Raw genomic sequence first — 16,647 nt, forward strand, 5'->3', positions numbered from 1 at the left:
TAAACTTGAATTATGTTCTTATTTTTGAGTTTTAAGAGTTCTCTGTAGATTCCAGATAACAGTCCTCTATCTGAAATCTTTTGCAGATATTTTCTCCCAGACTATGGTTGTCTCTTTCATTCTCTTGACAGTGTCTTTTGCAGAGCAGAAATTTTTAATTTTAATGAAGTCTAGCGTATCAGGTTGTTCTTTCCTGGATTGTGCCTTTGGTGTTGCATCTGAAAGGTCATCAACAAACCCGAAGTTATCTAGATTTTATTCTGTGTTCTAGGAGTTTTATAACTTTTCATTATATTCAGATCTGTAATCCATTTTAAGTTAGTTTTTGTGGAGAATGTAAAGCCTGTCTAGATTAATTTTTTTGCATGTGGATGCCCAGTTGTTCTAGCACCATTTGTTGAAAAGACTATCTCCATTGTATTGCCTCTGTTCCTTTTCAGAGATTAGTTGACTATATTTATGTGGGTTTATTTCTAGCTTCTCTATTCTGTTCCATTGATCTCCATTTGTCTGTTCTTTTGCCGTTACCACACTGTATTGATTTCTGTAGCTTTATAGTATTGCTTGAAGTTTGATAGTGTTAGTTCTCCAACTTTCTTCTTCAATATTTTATTGGCTACTTTGAGTCTTTTTTTGCTTCTGCTTATAAACTTTAGAATCAGTTTGTGGATATCCTCATGACAACTTGCTGAGATTTTGATTGAGATTGCATTAAATCTGTAGATGAACTTTGGAAAGAACTGATATCTTGATAATATTATCTTCCTATCCGTGAATATAGAATATCTCTTTATTATGTGTGTGTGTGGTGGTATTGGTGGTGGTAACCGTAATTATTTTGCCATTCCTCTGTTGAAAAATATTTAGGTTGTTTCTAGATTTTTACAATTGAATTAAAATATTATAGTGAATATCACTGTATGTACACCTTTTTGCATTTGTATGAATGGTTTTGTAGCATAGATATAAAGATATGTGTACTTCATTTGAGTTTTGTCCATTTTAAATATTGATATATTCTGCCCTTTTGCTCTCCAAAAATGTTTTTTTTTAAATTTTTTATTAAGAGACAGGGCCTTGCTCTGTCACCAGGCTGGAGTGCAGTGGTGTGATCATGACTCCCTGCAGTGTCGACTTCCTGGGCTCAAGTGATCCTCCTGTCTCAGCCACCTGAGTAGCTAGGAGTACAGGTGCACACCACCATGCAAAGCTAATTTTTAAATTTTTTGTAGAGATGGGGTCTCACTATGTTTCCCAGGCTGGTCTTGAACTTCTGACCTCAAGCGATCTTCCCATCTCAGCCTAAAAATGCTTTTAAAGTTTATATCACCACCTGTGGCATATCCCAGCACTCTTGCCAACACTGGAGTCTATCGGTATTTTATATTTTTTGCCACAGTGATATCTTCTTTAATTTTTATTTTTTAATCATGAGATTGAACATCTCTTAATAGACTTATTAACTATTTATATTTCTTATTCTATAAAATGTGTATTAGTTTTTATAGTTCTTTTCATTTTGTTTGTTATTTATTTATTTATTTTTTTTTTTTGGGAGGCCAGTCTGGCTCTATGCTTGGGGCTGGAGTGCAGTGGCGAGGATCTCAGCTCACTGCAAGCTCCGCCTCCCGGATTCACAGCCATTCTCCTACCTCAGCCTCTCCCGAGTAGCTGGGACTACAGGCGCCGCCCCTTCGCCGGCTAGATTTTGTATTTTTAGTAGAGGCAGGTTTCTCACCCGTGTTAGCCAGGATAGTCTGGGCTCTCCTGACCTAAGTAATCCGCCCGTCTCGGCCTCTCCCAAAGTGCTGGGATTACAGGCGTGAGCCACCGCGCCCGGCTCATTCTTTTATATTTAACTTTTTTATTGTGGTGAAACATCCATAACAAAATTTGCAATTTTAACCATTTCTAACTGTACAGTTCAGTGGTATTGAGTACATTCACATTTTTGTGCAACCACTATCCTCCAGAACTTTATCATCCCGTACTGAAACTCTGTAACCATTAAACAATGACTTCTCTTCTCTCCCTCTTAGCCACTGGAACCAGCATTCTACTTTCTCTCTATGACTTTGATTCTTTTAGTACCTCATGTAAGTGGAATCATGTAACATTTGCCCTTTTTTCACTGGCTTTTATTTCACCTAGCATAATGTCTTCTAAGTTCAGCTGTGTTGCAATATGTATCAGATTTTATTCTTTTTAAGGCTAAATAATATTCCATTGTATGTATATACCACATTGATCCATTCATCTGTTGATGGACATTTGGATTGTTTCTCCCTTTTGGCTACTGTGAATAACTCTGTTACAGACATGGGTGCACAAATATCTATTTCAGTATCTGTTTTCATTTCTCTGGATCAAATGGCTAGTGTTCATTTAAAAAAATAATCTATACTGCTTAGCTGTTTTATATTTCTACCAGCAATGCCCAAGGATTTTAATTTCTCTGCATCCTTGCTAACACTTATTGTTGGTTTCTTTGGTAATAGCCATCCTAATGGTTATGAGGTGGTATGTCATAGTAGTGATATTGAGGATTTTTTCATGTGCTTATTTGCCATTTTCATGTTTTCTTTTCTTTTTCTTTTTCTCTTTTTTTTTTTTGAGATGGGGTCTTGCTCTGTCGCCCAGGCTGGAGTGCAGTGGTGTGATCTCGGCTCACTGCAAGCTCTGCCCCCTGGGTTCACACCATTTTCCTGCCTCAGCCTCCCAAGTAGTTGGGACTACAGGCACCCACCACCACACCCGCCTAATTTTTTTGTATTTTTTTAGTAGAGGCGGGGTTTCACCATGTTAGCCAGGATGGTCTCGATCTCCTGACTTCATGATCCACCTGCCTCAGCCTCCCAAAGTGCTGGGATTACAGCTGTGGGCCACCGCTCCCAGCCTTTGTATATTTTCTTTTGAGTGACATCCATCCAAGTCCTTTGCCCATTTTAAAATCGGCTTGGTTGTTTTTTTTGTTGTTGTTGATTTTTGCTTTTTTTTTTTTTTTTAAACCTCCCACTTAATGTTTGTTTACTTTCGATGAAGACATAGTCTCAGGATTCAAGTAGAACTGTTGGGGAAAAAGTAATGCCTTATATTGACATTTTGAAGATCATAAAGAAGAGAGTACATTTATCAAGAGTGATGGGGTGATATTTGAGGTAAATCTTTTTTTTTTTTTTTTTTTGAGATGAGGTCTCACTCTGCTTCCCAGGCTGGAGTGCAGTGGTGTCATTATGGCTCACTACAGCCTTGACCTTCTCGCCTCAATCTGTTATTCCACATCAGCCTCCCAAGCTGCTGGGACTACAGGTGCTCTCCACCATGCCCAACTACTTTTTACAATTTTTTATAGAGAGTGGGTCTTGCTATGTTGCCTAGGCTGGTCTTGAACTCCTAAGCTCAAGTGATCCTCCTGCCTTGGCCTGCCAAGATACTGGCATTACAGGTGTGAGCCACCACACCTGGCAAGGTAAATCTTTAAATAACTTGTCAGGATTTGGGTATTTACTAATGGTAGTAGAGTGGATGAGAGGGAGATATTTTATCAATAGAAAGAGGAAAGAAAGGCTTAGGGGATAGAAGGTAGATTGCAGATAAATTGCACTTCAGTTTGGCTTGTTATTCATGGCTTGTATACAGTGGCATTGTGTGTGTTTATAGTAAGAAGGTTGGAACAGCTATCAGTGTAAAAATGCAAATGTTATTTTATCCAGCAACCACTAGAAATTTGTTATAGAGATATACATGTAGAAAGACAGTTGCAGTGTGGTTGCAGCAGCATAAAACTGGAAATAAAGTCCTGATCAGTAGGGTACTGTCCTTTGAAAAGAAGCTTTACAAAGTGTATACAAATAGTATAATCATATTTGAGGGTAGGGTGGTTATGCGGTAAATGGAACATTTGTGGAAGAATAACCAAGAGACTGTTGACAGGGATTTTATACAAGTACAGAGGATGGAACAGGGGGATGTTCACTTGTTTTGTTTTGTTTTCTTTCTTCCAGGGACATTTGAAAAAAAGAAAACTATTTTTCAAAGATCTTTAGAGCTTAGTTTTTAAAGCTGTAGATTATTGTCATTATTTTATGCTGTCTCTACATAACTAATTTTGATTTCAGGGCTAGGAGGGTGGAGGTAGGGTAAGGAAATGAAGTAAGTTTTTGTCATGTAAATAATAAACATTATGAATTAGACTTAATTTTTTAAATCATTACTCCTGTTTGGGGGATTTCTTGAGTAGGATGTTTATAAAAATAAGCATTAATAACTCTTTATATACCAGAGGTAATAAATTAGGCAAATGAGTAATATCTCTCTTAAGTTATTTTCTTGATTCAAAAAATATTAAATATAAATACATTAAAGAGTGAATAAGAGGGATTTTCAGTAGACAAGATAATCAATTTGACTGTATATTTTCATAAAAGTTTGGCAGCAAATTTGTGACTTTAAAGGATATGGCAACTGAATGAGAAGTTTTAATTAATGTAGATGTCATAGCAAGATTAAGCTGTTTTATGATAATTTTTTACCCCTTTTTAATGTGTTATTGAGTAAAAGTACACAAGAATTCCTTAATTAGGATACTTAGTAAACTGTGTTCTCACATTTAGAAAGGACATATACATCATTGCTGATAATTTTCCTGCAGTTTAGGGAATCTGTCAAACCTTCTTCATTTGCAGACTTAGTGGTATCAGTTCATTAAAGCAAAGTTTCAATACTTGCTTTCTTCTTTTATCTCGTAAACTTAACTTTGAAGGCAAAACTATCATTTAATGGTCCTTGTGATTTCAGCAAATCGTTTCTTTTTTTTCCTTTCAAATATCAGATTTCTTTATTCTTAAAATGTGCTCATTATAGTTTACTTAAATACAAAATACTCACTTTCTTTGCAGGTAAGAAATTTCACTGACATTTCCATGTCAATTAGCTTCTTTTTAATAAAAATGCTTTCATTAAAAATAAACATTTAAATTACTGAACTGTTATATTCATTAGTCTCAATACCTCTTAAAATACTTAAAACTTCAGAAAATAGACTGTAAACCTTGCCCAAAGGTGGCATCCAACTCTGAGCAGGCCACACGGAGTGTGTTAGAGCATGGCCATGCGCATGGCCATACGACCCCTGGGGCCACCTCCACAATGGCTCAGCCCCACCACTGACCCTCTGCTGAAAACCCTGCCCCTCAGCAGGATGCAAGCTTGTCCCCCAAATAGTGGTGACCTCAAACTGCAATATGATGATAAAACCTGCAGCCGACACTGCCCTCCACAAGGGTTCTGGAAAGGCCAAAGCTGGAGACGGTAAACCGCAGCACTGTCCCAGGTCACCCCAGCTAAAGGTATTCAACACCAGCCAAAAGGCTAAAGTTTAGTTAAGGGTTCAAAGGCAAATACACTGAAACCCATATGTAAACCTGCCTGGTTTTCAAGCTGAAAGAGAAACACTTTGGTGTCTTCAGTAACTCAGACCTGCACTGGATGAAGCAATGAAGGCAAGGTCACAGCTGCTAAAGCACAGAGGGGTTAAACAGTATGAAACCAGAAGAAACTCTCGAGTGAGAGATGTGAAGCAGCAGACCGAGGCATCAGACACCTCTCCCACCCACACCTCTCCCACCAGACACCTCTCCCACCCACACCTCTCCCACCAGACACCTCTCCCACCAGCTGCAGGGCTCTGGGCAGCGTTCTCAGCCCAGCCATTCTGTGACAGTTGTTTAAGGAATCAGCTGTTGACCTTTTTTCTCAAGCAGCAACAGTGACATCAATATTACAGTGGTCTTATGAATACACCCGTGTGATCAACTTGTTGGTAAACACATGAGTATACAACATAAAGTAGGCAAAGCGGAAAAAGTCTCTCTCTTTCACACACACATACACACACACACACACACACACACACACACACACAGAGAGAGAGATGGGCATGCAAATATATCTGAGCCTATTTTAGTCGAATCAAATTTAGATTTCAGCAGATTGTTTCTAATTGTTTCTAATTTGTAAAGAATAGAGGGGAACTAGTAGGTGGATGATAGAAGTGCTTCTTAAAATTGAGTTCTTGTAGGTTCGGTTGCCATCAAAAGAAACACCTGTAGTTTGAACCTGACTTGTTAAATTTTCTGTAGGGAAATTTTTTTGTGTTTTTCAAGTAATGGATTTTTGTTCTGAGGTTTCCCCTGTTTAATGCAGTTAATTCTGTTTTTTAAGGTATGGGCTGCGTGAGTTCGTGGTGATTGCTCCCGCTGCACACAGTGATGCTGTTCTCAGCGAATCTAAGTGCAACCTTCTTCTGAGTTCTGTTTCTATTGCCTTGGGAAACACTGGCTGGTGAGTGGACATTTTTTAAAACCTAGACAAAAAAACTGTTTTTAACAGTAATTTATGAAGGCAACAGTTATTAAATGTTAGCTTTTTTGTTGTAATTAGGAACTTAGTGCATATATATTGTTAAACTAAATTTGTCTTGAGGTTACCTCTGTACCTGCTCCCTGTATAAAGAACTGCTACCTAACTTATTTCATGTACAAACTGAAAGCTTAATTTGGGAGTATACTTTTGGAACAATTCACTGAGTCCCAGCCAATCACAGCAGCTTAGGTTCTGTCAATCACAGGCCAACTGATCAGAGCATGCACAAATAAAGCAAACTCGGAACTGTAACCAATCAAGCTGTTCCTGTACCTTACTTCCATTTTCTGTCTATAAATGCTGCCTGCCCACCTTACAGAGCTGATCTGTCTGAACCTCCACTGGTTCTGAAGACTATGTGATTCTCAACTCATTATTTGCTCAAATAAATGTTTTATTTATTTATTTATTTTTTTGAGACACAGTCTTGCTCTGTCGCCCAGGCTGGAGTGCAGTGGCACAGTCTGGGCTCACTGCAGCCTCCACATCTTGAGTTCAAGTGACTTCTGCCTCAGCCTCCCGAGTATCTGGGAGTACAGGTGTGCACCACCCTTGGCTGATTTTATTTTTATTTTTTAAATTTTCAGTAGAGATGGGGTTTCACTGTGTTGACCAGGCTGGTCTCAAACTCCTGACCTCAGACAATCCGCCCACCTCAGCCTTCCAGAGTGCTAGGATTTTAGGCATAAGCTACTGTGCCCTGCCTTAAACTCCATTAAGTTTAATTAGTTGAAAATTTTTCTTTTAACAATATACCTGCATATTTTTATACTGGAATTTGGTATATAAGGACAAAACTAGTAAAACCTAAATGGAGGCCATTTCTAAAGGTAATCTTCCTGAAATAATTCAGTGTGTATTTGGAATAACTTTTTTAAAAGTTAATTTTCAGTACCTTTAGACCCTATTCTTAAATGGAAGTATTGAAGAAGATGAAATTTGTTTAATCACTATTCTGCTGTTTTGAATTGTATTTCGTTTGCGTATTGAATAGACTATGATATTCTAAATCTACTGGGGAATAATTAATTTATTTTAGTGGATGTACTCCGTGGTGTATCCTAAGTGAATAATTTTGCTAGAATAGTTACTGCTGTAGGATTATTAACTTGGGGATGTATCTGTGCAGTCCTTTCTTGTTATTTAAGGTAGTTGTGTGCTTTAAAGTTGCCACCAACACTAAGTTATCAATTCCTCACCTATTTCTCCAAGGAGAAATGCGGTTCCTTCGAGCCTCTGGCCACATTTTTTGTCAACCAGTTAATACATAACCTTCTCTTATGTGTGTTTCTGTTTAAAGATAGCTTATTTAATATACAATGTTGAGTCATTAACATTGAACTTGTAGCCAAAAGCGATGTAACTTGTGCATGAACGACGCTTCTGGGAAAATGCGTGTATTAACATGTATTTTCTCTGTAAGGCACATCACAACCTCCTTGTGCTTAGGAGCCCTACTTTGTCTTTAAATGATGTGAAAAATATTTCACCACAATATTGGCTTAATTTATATTGTTTAATACCTGTGAGTTAGGTTTTATTATTAATTTGGAAAGACTAATATGAAATAATCACTTTTATGCAAGACAGTTTTCATTCTGATGTTTTCTGACTTTTAGTTGGCTGTTCTAAAACAATTTTTCAGACTAATCAAAGTACTTCTAGATGATAGTTTCTGTAGTTTAGTAGTATAGGGAGAAAAAGGAACTCAGAATGTCTTTGTTATAAACACAAACCTGTGTTTTTGTTGTGTTTCCAGTTTAGTGCTTTGAAATTCTTGAGATTAAAATAATTTGGAAAAAATTTGAGGTTCAGGTTTAATGTTTAATGAGCTTGTATTCTATTCCTATTTAATCATGTCCTGCAGTCAGGTGCCACTCTTCGTGCAAATTCACCACAAATGGCGAAGAATGTATGTAGGAGAATGTCAAGGTCCTGGTGTACGAACTGACTTCGAAATGGTTCATCTTAGAAAAGTGCCAAATCAGTACACTCACTTATCAGGTCTGCTGGATATCTTCAAATCAAAGATCGTGAGTTGGGATTGATATTATCAGTCTTATCCAAGATCCAGATAAAAGTAGAGATTTGATCATTTTTTTCAGCATATAGAAACATTTCTCTATAATATTGATAATGTAATTGCTTGGAAGAAAGCTTTAAGTGACTACATAAATTACTTTGTAATTTCAAATAAACAAAATATCCAGTTATATTTTTAGTGTACTAATGCTAAAGCAACAACTGACTTGTTTGTTTGTTCGGTCTGTTAGCATTTATTGACCGTGTATCTTTTACTCCTTGTCCTCTGTTGGCAATATTGCCAGTCTCCCAAGCTTAATGGGGCTCAGGTAGCTGCTTGTTTGAGCATTTGAAGCATTTGACTATGAACTCCTTAAGGTCTAAACCCTTTGGGTTCTGAATTGCATTTTTTCCCTCAAATCTTTCTTTGATTTAATTTTCATGGTTAATCTGGCTTATATCCTAGGCCTTAGAGCAGCAGGGCTAAATGGGACATGCTAAATATATTCTTATATTCTATAACAACACTGTCTATAGCTATGGAGGACTTGCCTGTGCTGCTCTGGGGGGCTTGGGGGAATGGGGCTGATTAGGGCTTAAGTTGAGGAGCTGTTTGTGAATACCTCTAGAAAATAGAGAAAGCTAGATAACCAAGTAGTGGAGGGGATCCTCTACTTAGAGAAATGTTACTCTTAGGTTATTAGGATGCTGATTTAAATTTGGAGTATGTTAAGTGCTAAACATGACACTATCTCACAGTTGATTAATAAACTGACATCATGTGTCGTGTGATGGCTGTTAATCACATTTGGCCACTTATGTGAGATAGTGGCAGCTTTAGCACTTAAATATATAAGTATATTGATTAGGATATTGATTATATGTATATTATAATGAAGTACATTGATTATAAGTAAATATATTAATTATGATATATAATTACATATGTGGCATTCCTGCCAAAATGTTTAACATACTATAAATCAAACCATGAGGAAGCAATCACATATTTCCAAAGTGAGCCCTGTTTTGTAGCAGTAACTGGTCAGTATGATGATAGGCAAAATAAAGACTGGAAGCAATTTAGATTTAAGGAGATAATGGGACCTGACAGCTAAATGCAACGCATGATTCTTGATTGGATCCTTTATCAAAACAAAATAGTCAGTAAGGACATTATTGGAACAATTGGGATGATTTTAATATGGACTGTATATTGAAAATAGTATCAACGTTAAATTTATTGAGTGTGATAATTGTATTATAGTTGTATAGAATAATGTCCTTGTTCTTAGGAATTACATGCTAATGTATTTAAGGGTGAATTGTTATGATGCCTACCTTTTTCAGAAGATTCAGCCAAAAAAAAAGTCATATGCTTAATATATATATGTGTATGTGTGGCAAAGTGTTACTGATTATGAGCTCTGTGAAAGTCATATGGGTGTTCATTGTACTAGTTTTCCAACCTTTCTGAAGGTTTGAGAATTTTCAAAAGAAAAAGAATTCTAAGAAAAAATTGCTGAAATTTATTTTTAAATAGGTAACATTTGTTAGAAAGATATTTAGGATTAGAATTTAATCATAAAGATATGTTTTTAGTGTTGAGGACCTAAATAGTGTGCTGGTAGGATTGTTACCAACTACATAAATCCCTTTGATGTTAAAAAAATGTAATGCATTTACCAGGTTAGGAAATTAAAGTAAAAGCTTCTTTTACCTCTCTACCTGTCTCCTCAAAGTGACAACTGTTAGCAGTGGCTTGTGATTATCTCCATTAGAAAAATTACAGATGCTTCGATTTTAGAGAATTCCATGTATATATGTAATATTCTTTTCAAAAACCTTCTGGGCTCTGAAGTGCTGTGGGTACTGTTTAATTCCACATATAGTTTGGGAAATTTTTGTAAAAGGCAAGTATGTATTAGTATCTTCTCCATTATTTTTCCTTTGCTCTTACCATAAGTCTTCAATTATATTTAAAATTTTTAGATCAAGTTTCTGGTCACATGGAAATATCAATGCCTCATTTCTTCTTCTTCTTCTTCCTCTTCCTCCTCCTCTTCCTCTTCTTTGTCTTCCTCTTTTTTTTTGAGACAGGGTCTCACTCTATCACCCAGGCTGCAGTGTAGGGCATGATTATGGCTCACTGTAGCCTCAACCTCCTGGGGTCACTGAATCTTCCCACCTCTGCCTCCTGAGTAGTTGGGACTGTAGGTGTGCATCACCACACACAGCTAATCTTTATATTTTTTGTAGAGACAGGGTTTCACCATGTTGCTCTGGCTGGTCTTAAACTCCTAGGCTCAAGCAGTCCGCCTGCTCAGCCTCCCAAAGTACCAAGATAACAGGTGTGAGCCACCGCGCTGGGCCTTAGTCTTTCTTCTTAAGAAATCATTAATGAATATTATCTTCAGGTCTTTTATGTCACATCTCTTTTTTGAAGGTAGGGAATACATTGATCTCTGGAACCCAACTTAGATCTTGGCTATTTATTAGCAGTACTTTAAAAAAGTTTTTAATCAGTTTATCTCATCATCTGACAAACCTAAAACTTATTTTTTTGATAAGAAACATCTCTCAAAATTGATTTGAGAAAATTGAACTTAAGAGCTGGTTTGGGCGCTTAAGTTTAATCCTGTAAATATTTGAAAACTCTCATAACTTCATCGTCTTTTCTTTTTCAGTTTAGACATTCTTAGTTCTTGAGATGTTCTTTACATTTTATGGTATTATATTATGACTGTTGATTTGGATGTTTGTCTCTTTTAGAACTACTTTTTTATGTTTTGAGAAGTTTAGTTTGTAGGCTCATTTTGAATGAGTTTCATTTTAAATGTGTAATGTTCACTCCCATCCATCCTCTCTAGTGATTTTGTGGTTTTATGGTTACTCCCTACCTGCAGAATATTTCAGAACTAGGTCTTAAAATAGTGTTTGGAGTCTCTTGCTCTGTAGTAATGTTGGGGTTTTGATAACTGGTCTTAGAATCTTGGGTTGCTTGCTCACCACATGCAGGTGAGGGTTTTTCCCTTCACACGATAGCCCCCAGTCCCATACCTTCCAATAAAGCCGTTGTGCCAAGCAGGAGTGACCTGTCCCAATGTCTGGCTTAAGCAGAGAGTCTTGCAATGTCCTCATTCTGGACTGAGTCCTTTTGGTTTCATCCTAGATTGTCAGTGCTGCCTTCCATACCTTAAGGCATGTGCCTTGAACCCCAGTTATCCTCCAGGGTCCACAAAGATATTTCCATCATTTTTCATCCTAATCCTTCCTTCCTTCCTTCCTTCCTTCCTTCCTCCCTCCCTCCCTCCCTCCCTCCTTCCTTCCTTCCTTCCTTCCTTCCTTCGTTCTTTCCCTCCCTCCCTTCCTCCTTCCCTCCCTCCCTCCTTCCTTCCTTCTTTCTTACTCTCTCTCTCTTTCTTTCTCTCTCTCTCTCCTTTCTTCCTTTCCTTTCCTCCCTCCTTCCCTCCCTCCCTTCTTTTCTTTTCTTTTCTCTTCTCTTCTCTTCTCTTCTCTTTTCTCTTCTCTTCTCTTCTTTTCTTTTCTTTCTTTTCTTTTCTTTTTTTTTTTGAGATGGGGTCTCACTCTATCATCCAGGCTGGACTGCAGTGGTGAGGCACTGCAACCTCTGCCTCCTGGGATCAAGCGATTCTCCTGCCTCAGCCTCCCAAACAGCTGGGATTACAGGCACACATCACTACTGCCCGGCTAGTTTTTGTATTTTTAGTAGAGATGGGGTTTCACCATGTTGGCCAGGATGGTCTCGAACTCCTGACTTCAAATGATCCACCCGCCTTGGCCTCCCAAAGTGCTGGGATTACAGGCGTGAGCCACCATGCCTGGCCCTAATTCTTTCTTTCTGGGAATCTGTTTTTGTATTTATCTGTGTGACTGGATCAGAGGTTATGTGTCAAAGTGGCCTTGTTATGGCTTCTAGAACATTTACTCCTTATTATAGGTGAATGCTCATTTGATATCTGGACATGACTAAAAAGTTGATACACTGACCAGCCAAAATCTCACCTTGCTGTTGGGCACAGGAGCCCAAAACTGAATTCAGTTTTTTGGGAGCAGCTATCTACTCTTGTGACTTCAGACTGAGTTTGTGTTCTTAAAGCTACTAGTGACATTTATAGATGCTGCTGCTGAGCTAAATGTAAATGTCATGTATTCCTTTGCTACTCAAAGTGTAGTCTCCTGAACAGCAGCATCTGGAAACTGGTTAGATATGCAGAAGAGTATTGAATCTGCATTTCACAAGTTCCCTAGGTGATTCCTATGCATATTTAAGTCCTATTTTATATTAGTTCAGATTAAGCATTATGAAGGAAAGCTGAGGTCATAGGATGTTTAAATGACAGTATTAGGTTTTGTGATTTTTCATGAATTGACAGATAAATCTAAGTTTTCTTTTGTTAACTGATTCGTTAATCTATTTTGTGTGAGTGAGCATTCATTTCTCTTAGTCTGAAATTTTGGTTAAATATTCAAGGCTGGCTTTCATTTGAGTTTATTTTCATTTAAAAGAAAGAAGAGACATTCTCTCCCCAAACCAAGTCTTATACTTTTCTAATACTTTTACTTATTTGAAAAATGAATCACCTTTTTTTCACATTTAATATGTCTGAAGTGAATAGTAAGAAATGGTGTTTTATGATTAAAACAGTAAAAGATACTTTAAAGAACATTTTGCTTAATAGAATGTAATATCTCTTTTTCTAATAACAGTTTAAACAGCTTTATTTTAAAGCTATGGCATTGTTTTAGAAACTTTTTTTAGCTACATCAAATGAAAACATTTGTGGAAGCAGTATGCAGAAATTATGGAAATCCTTCTGTACACACAAATATGTGGACAAAAATACAGTGATTCTTTGGAAAGTTTACTTTTCCATTTTTTAAAACCCGGTCTCACAATTGCCAGTACTGTTGCTTGGTATAGGATCTTTCCTCTTGTTCATCCCTGATCCACTTCTTGAGCTTTTGGACTGTGAAAATTTCTTCTGTGAAAAGGATTTCCTAAGTTTTGCATCTGTGGCTCTAATGACTTCAGTGACTTATTTTTCCTTTTGAATGGCTAGAATATCATGTTTTTAATAACTAGAATATGCACCCTGTTGTTTAAGACTAGAATCTGAAAATCCAGGTTTCCTAAAGGTAGTATTAATCCGTTCCATAAGTTTGAAATTTTGATGTTGAATTAATACGAAAGGGTACCAGCATTTACATGATATTGTCTTTGCATGTATTTCCTAGGGATGTCCTTTAACTCCATTGCCTCCAGTTAGTATTGCTATTCGATTTACCTATGTACTTCAAGATTGGCAACAGTATTTTTGGCCTCAGCAACCTCCAGGTGAGAGCATTTAGAACTATATTTAACTTACTGAATATAAATGGAAAAGAAGATACATTCAGAAATTACAATTACTTAACAAGAGTTTCAAGTGTTTTACATTAGAAATATTTGTGATTCATTTTAAATGTAATATTGTTGCTTTCATTGCCCTTATCATTTTTTTTCTCTTAAAGAAAAACTGTGGGTTTTCTAGAGATAGTAATACTCTATGTTTGACAATCTGTCTTTAAAAGCCTTATATAAGGCACCCCTTGCTGTGGCACATCATATGCCATAAATGTAGCGAATGATTAACATGTCTGTTTTTAGACTATTATAAGAGCAGAGCTGTTCTCAGCTCACCCTCATAAAATGAGAACAGACATGCAAAAAACTTTAAAGAGGGTATTGTTTCAAGAAAGGGGGCTAAACAAGGAAAGCAGAGAAGAAAAATATATGTAGGGGAAAATAATAATTAACTTGTATGTTATAGAAATATAATCAAAATCAATTTGCCTGCTTACCCTTGATAAACAGATTCATTCAACAATTATTAATTATTAACCTGTAATAGACTAGGCAGTGCTAAGGACAGCAATATGAACAACACATTACCTCAGTTTCATGGACATATGTCCTAATTAACATTTTGATTCATGGGTGTTTCTTTCATATGTTTGATTATATTGAAGCCCATCTAATAAGGAATATAACACAAACTTATAAAATACAAGAATTTCACTAGCTTGAAAACATTTTTTAATCTACCTTCCCCTAAAGAGAAATAAAATAAACTAATATTCTTTATTGTTTATTTTTGTTCTAAGTAGTTGGCTAGTTATAGGATTGAAAATAATTGGTAGGCATGAGATGATATAAAAATTAATCTAATACAGGCCAGGCATGGTGACTCACACCTGTAATCCCAGCACTTTGGGAAGCCAAGGCAGGCAGATCACCTGAGGTCAGGAGTTCAAGACCAGCCTGGCCAACATGGTGAAACCTTGTCTCTACTAAAAATACAAAAATTAGCCAGGTGCAGTGGCAGGAGCCTGTAATCCCAGCTACTCGGGAGGCGGAGGCAGAAGAATCCCTTGAACCTGGGAGGTGGAGGTTGCAGTGAGCCGACATTGTACCACTGTACTCCAGCCTAGGTGACAGAGTGAGACTCTGTCTCAAAAAAAAATTTTTTTTTAATGTAATATATCCTTAGCTTTTGGCAGTTATATCTACTACTACTATTTTATTTTATATATCACAAAATAATTTGCAACTCTAATGTACACTATGAAAGGACCGTATCTAAACTACAACAGAGAAATAAAAGCTAAGCTTTAGATTTATATCAGAAGAAACATGCAAATGTTTGTGTTGGTGATTTTAGTTCCCAGATAACAGTACCCACTGGACAAGTTATAGTATACGTCTAGTTAGAAGTTTCCATTCTTATCTTACTTTTTTTTTCCCCCAAGGCTACTCTCTTACAAAGCAGTTTTAAAGCTTTCCTGAGGTAGTGTGTTCTGCTCATGATCTGTGAAGAAGCCCAAGAGTTAGAACCTTAGCATTATAAGATTGCCAATAAGGTCTTTGTTAATCTTCTATTGTCAAGTTTTTAAAATGGGGATTAAAAATATTAACCTTCTCCCTCAGTAAGTTGAAAGTCATATAAATTCTTAACATTTTCCTTTATAAGGGGAAAGGGACTGAATATGTAATATAATATGGACAAGACACTGTGCTTTTCATATTTTATATCCTATTTTGTATAATTTTCACTTACCTATGAGACAATTATTATTATTATCTTTTGTTTTTTGAGAGAGTCTTGCTCTGTCACCCAGGCTGGAGTGCAGTGGCATGATCTCGGCTCACTGCAACCTCTGCCTCCTGGGTTCAAGCGATTCTCCTGCCTCAGCCTCAGCCTCCTGAGTACAGGTATGCGCCACCATGCCTGGATAATTTTTGTATTTTTTAGTAGATATGGGATTTCACCATGTTGGCCAGGTTGATCTCGAACTCCTGACCTCAGGTGATCCACCCTCCCCAGCTTCCCAAAGTGCTGGAATTAGAGGTTTGAGCCATTGTGCCCGGCCCAAGACATGTATTATTATCCTTCTTAGAGATGTAAGTTTCTTAGATTGTAAGTTTTTTAAAGAACTCACGTGAGTGGCTTAAAGTCATATGGTCACCATGTGATAAAGTTTGCGTACAAACACTAGTCAAACTCCAAGCCCAATACGCTTTTCATTCCACGAGTTGCTTCTCCCTTTTTAATTCAGCTAAAACAGTTATATTTTAGTAATAATTTTTAATTTACTAATTTATAAAAATGTGGTCGTAATTTTGAACTTTTACAAACTCACTTGTAACAATGCTAGTCATTGTGATCTTTCTTATTATAAGCATTCTTTAGCTGGAAAAATGGAATTGACTTGAGAAAATTTACCGAATCAAGTAATTGATTCATATTTGATGACTAATTTTAAATCATTTACTTAGGATGTAGATAAATATCAGATGTGATTTTAGCAAATATGGGAAGTTTTCTTAACTCAGTAGGCTTTAATTTTAGGAAATCCTTGTGTAATGTGAATAATTAAACATCACAATTTGTATTATTTCAAAGAGAAAAAAATTCTTTTGATGACTTTTAGAAATGCTTATTACTTCCTCAGGAGACACAGAACTAAGAGGAATGATTTACCTTCTAAGTTCTCTTCTAGTCTAGTGTGCCATTCATAATGGAAAGGAGGTTCTTTTCTGATCTTTATATATTTCCATTTACTGTCAACCAAAATATAATGTTATTAATGATGACAAATGTACTAATTTCCTATTCAGAAATTACTGACAGCAAAACT

At 36.6% G+C, this 16,647-nt stretch overlaps 1 protein-coding gene across 4 annotated transcripts in view; it reads left to right on the plus strand.

Annotated features, from left to right (window-relative positions):
* RAB3GAP1 (RAB3 GTPase activating protein catalytic subunit 1) overlaps positions 1-16,647 on the plus strand; it is a 110,269-nt gene that overhangs the window by 50,290 nt on the left and 43,332 nt on the right. For all 4 annotated transcript variants that reach the window (XR_002516045.2, XM_003909180.4, XM_003909179.5 and 1 more), the window contains 3 exons: positions 6,223-6,342; positions 8,291-8,456; positions 13,705-13,804. Coding sequence is in view for 3 of the 4 variants with exons in the window: in XM_003909180.4 (XP_003909229.2) it covers positions 6,223-6,342; positions 8,291-8,456; positions 13,705-13,804 (386 nt within the window). In the remaining variant the exon portion in view is untranslated. The remainder of the gene's footprint in view (positions 1-6,222; positions 6,343-8,290; positions 8,457-13,704; positions 13,805-16,647) is intronic.

Source organism: Papio anubis, chromosome 10 (genome assembly GCF_008728515.1).
Source record: "Papio anubis isolate 15944 chromosome 10, Panubis1.0, whole genome shotgun sequence".
Classification (NCBI taxonomy): Eukaryota; Metazoa; Chordata; class Mammalia; order Primates; family Cercopithecidae; genus Papio; species Papio anubis.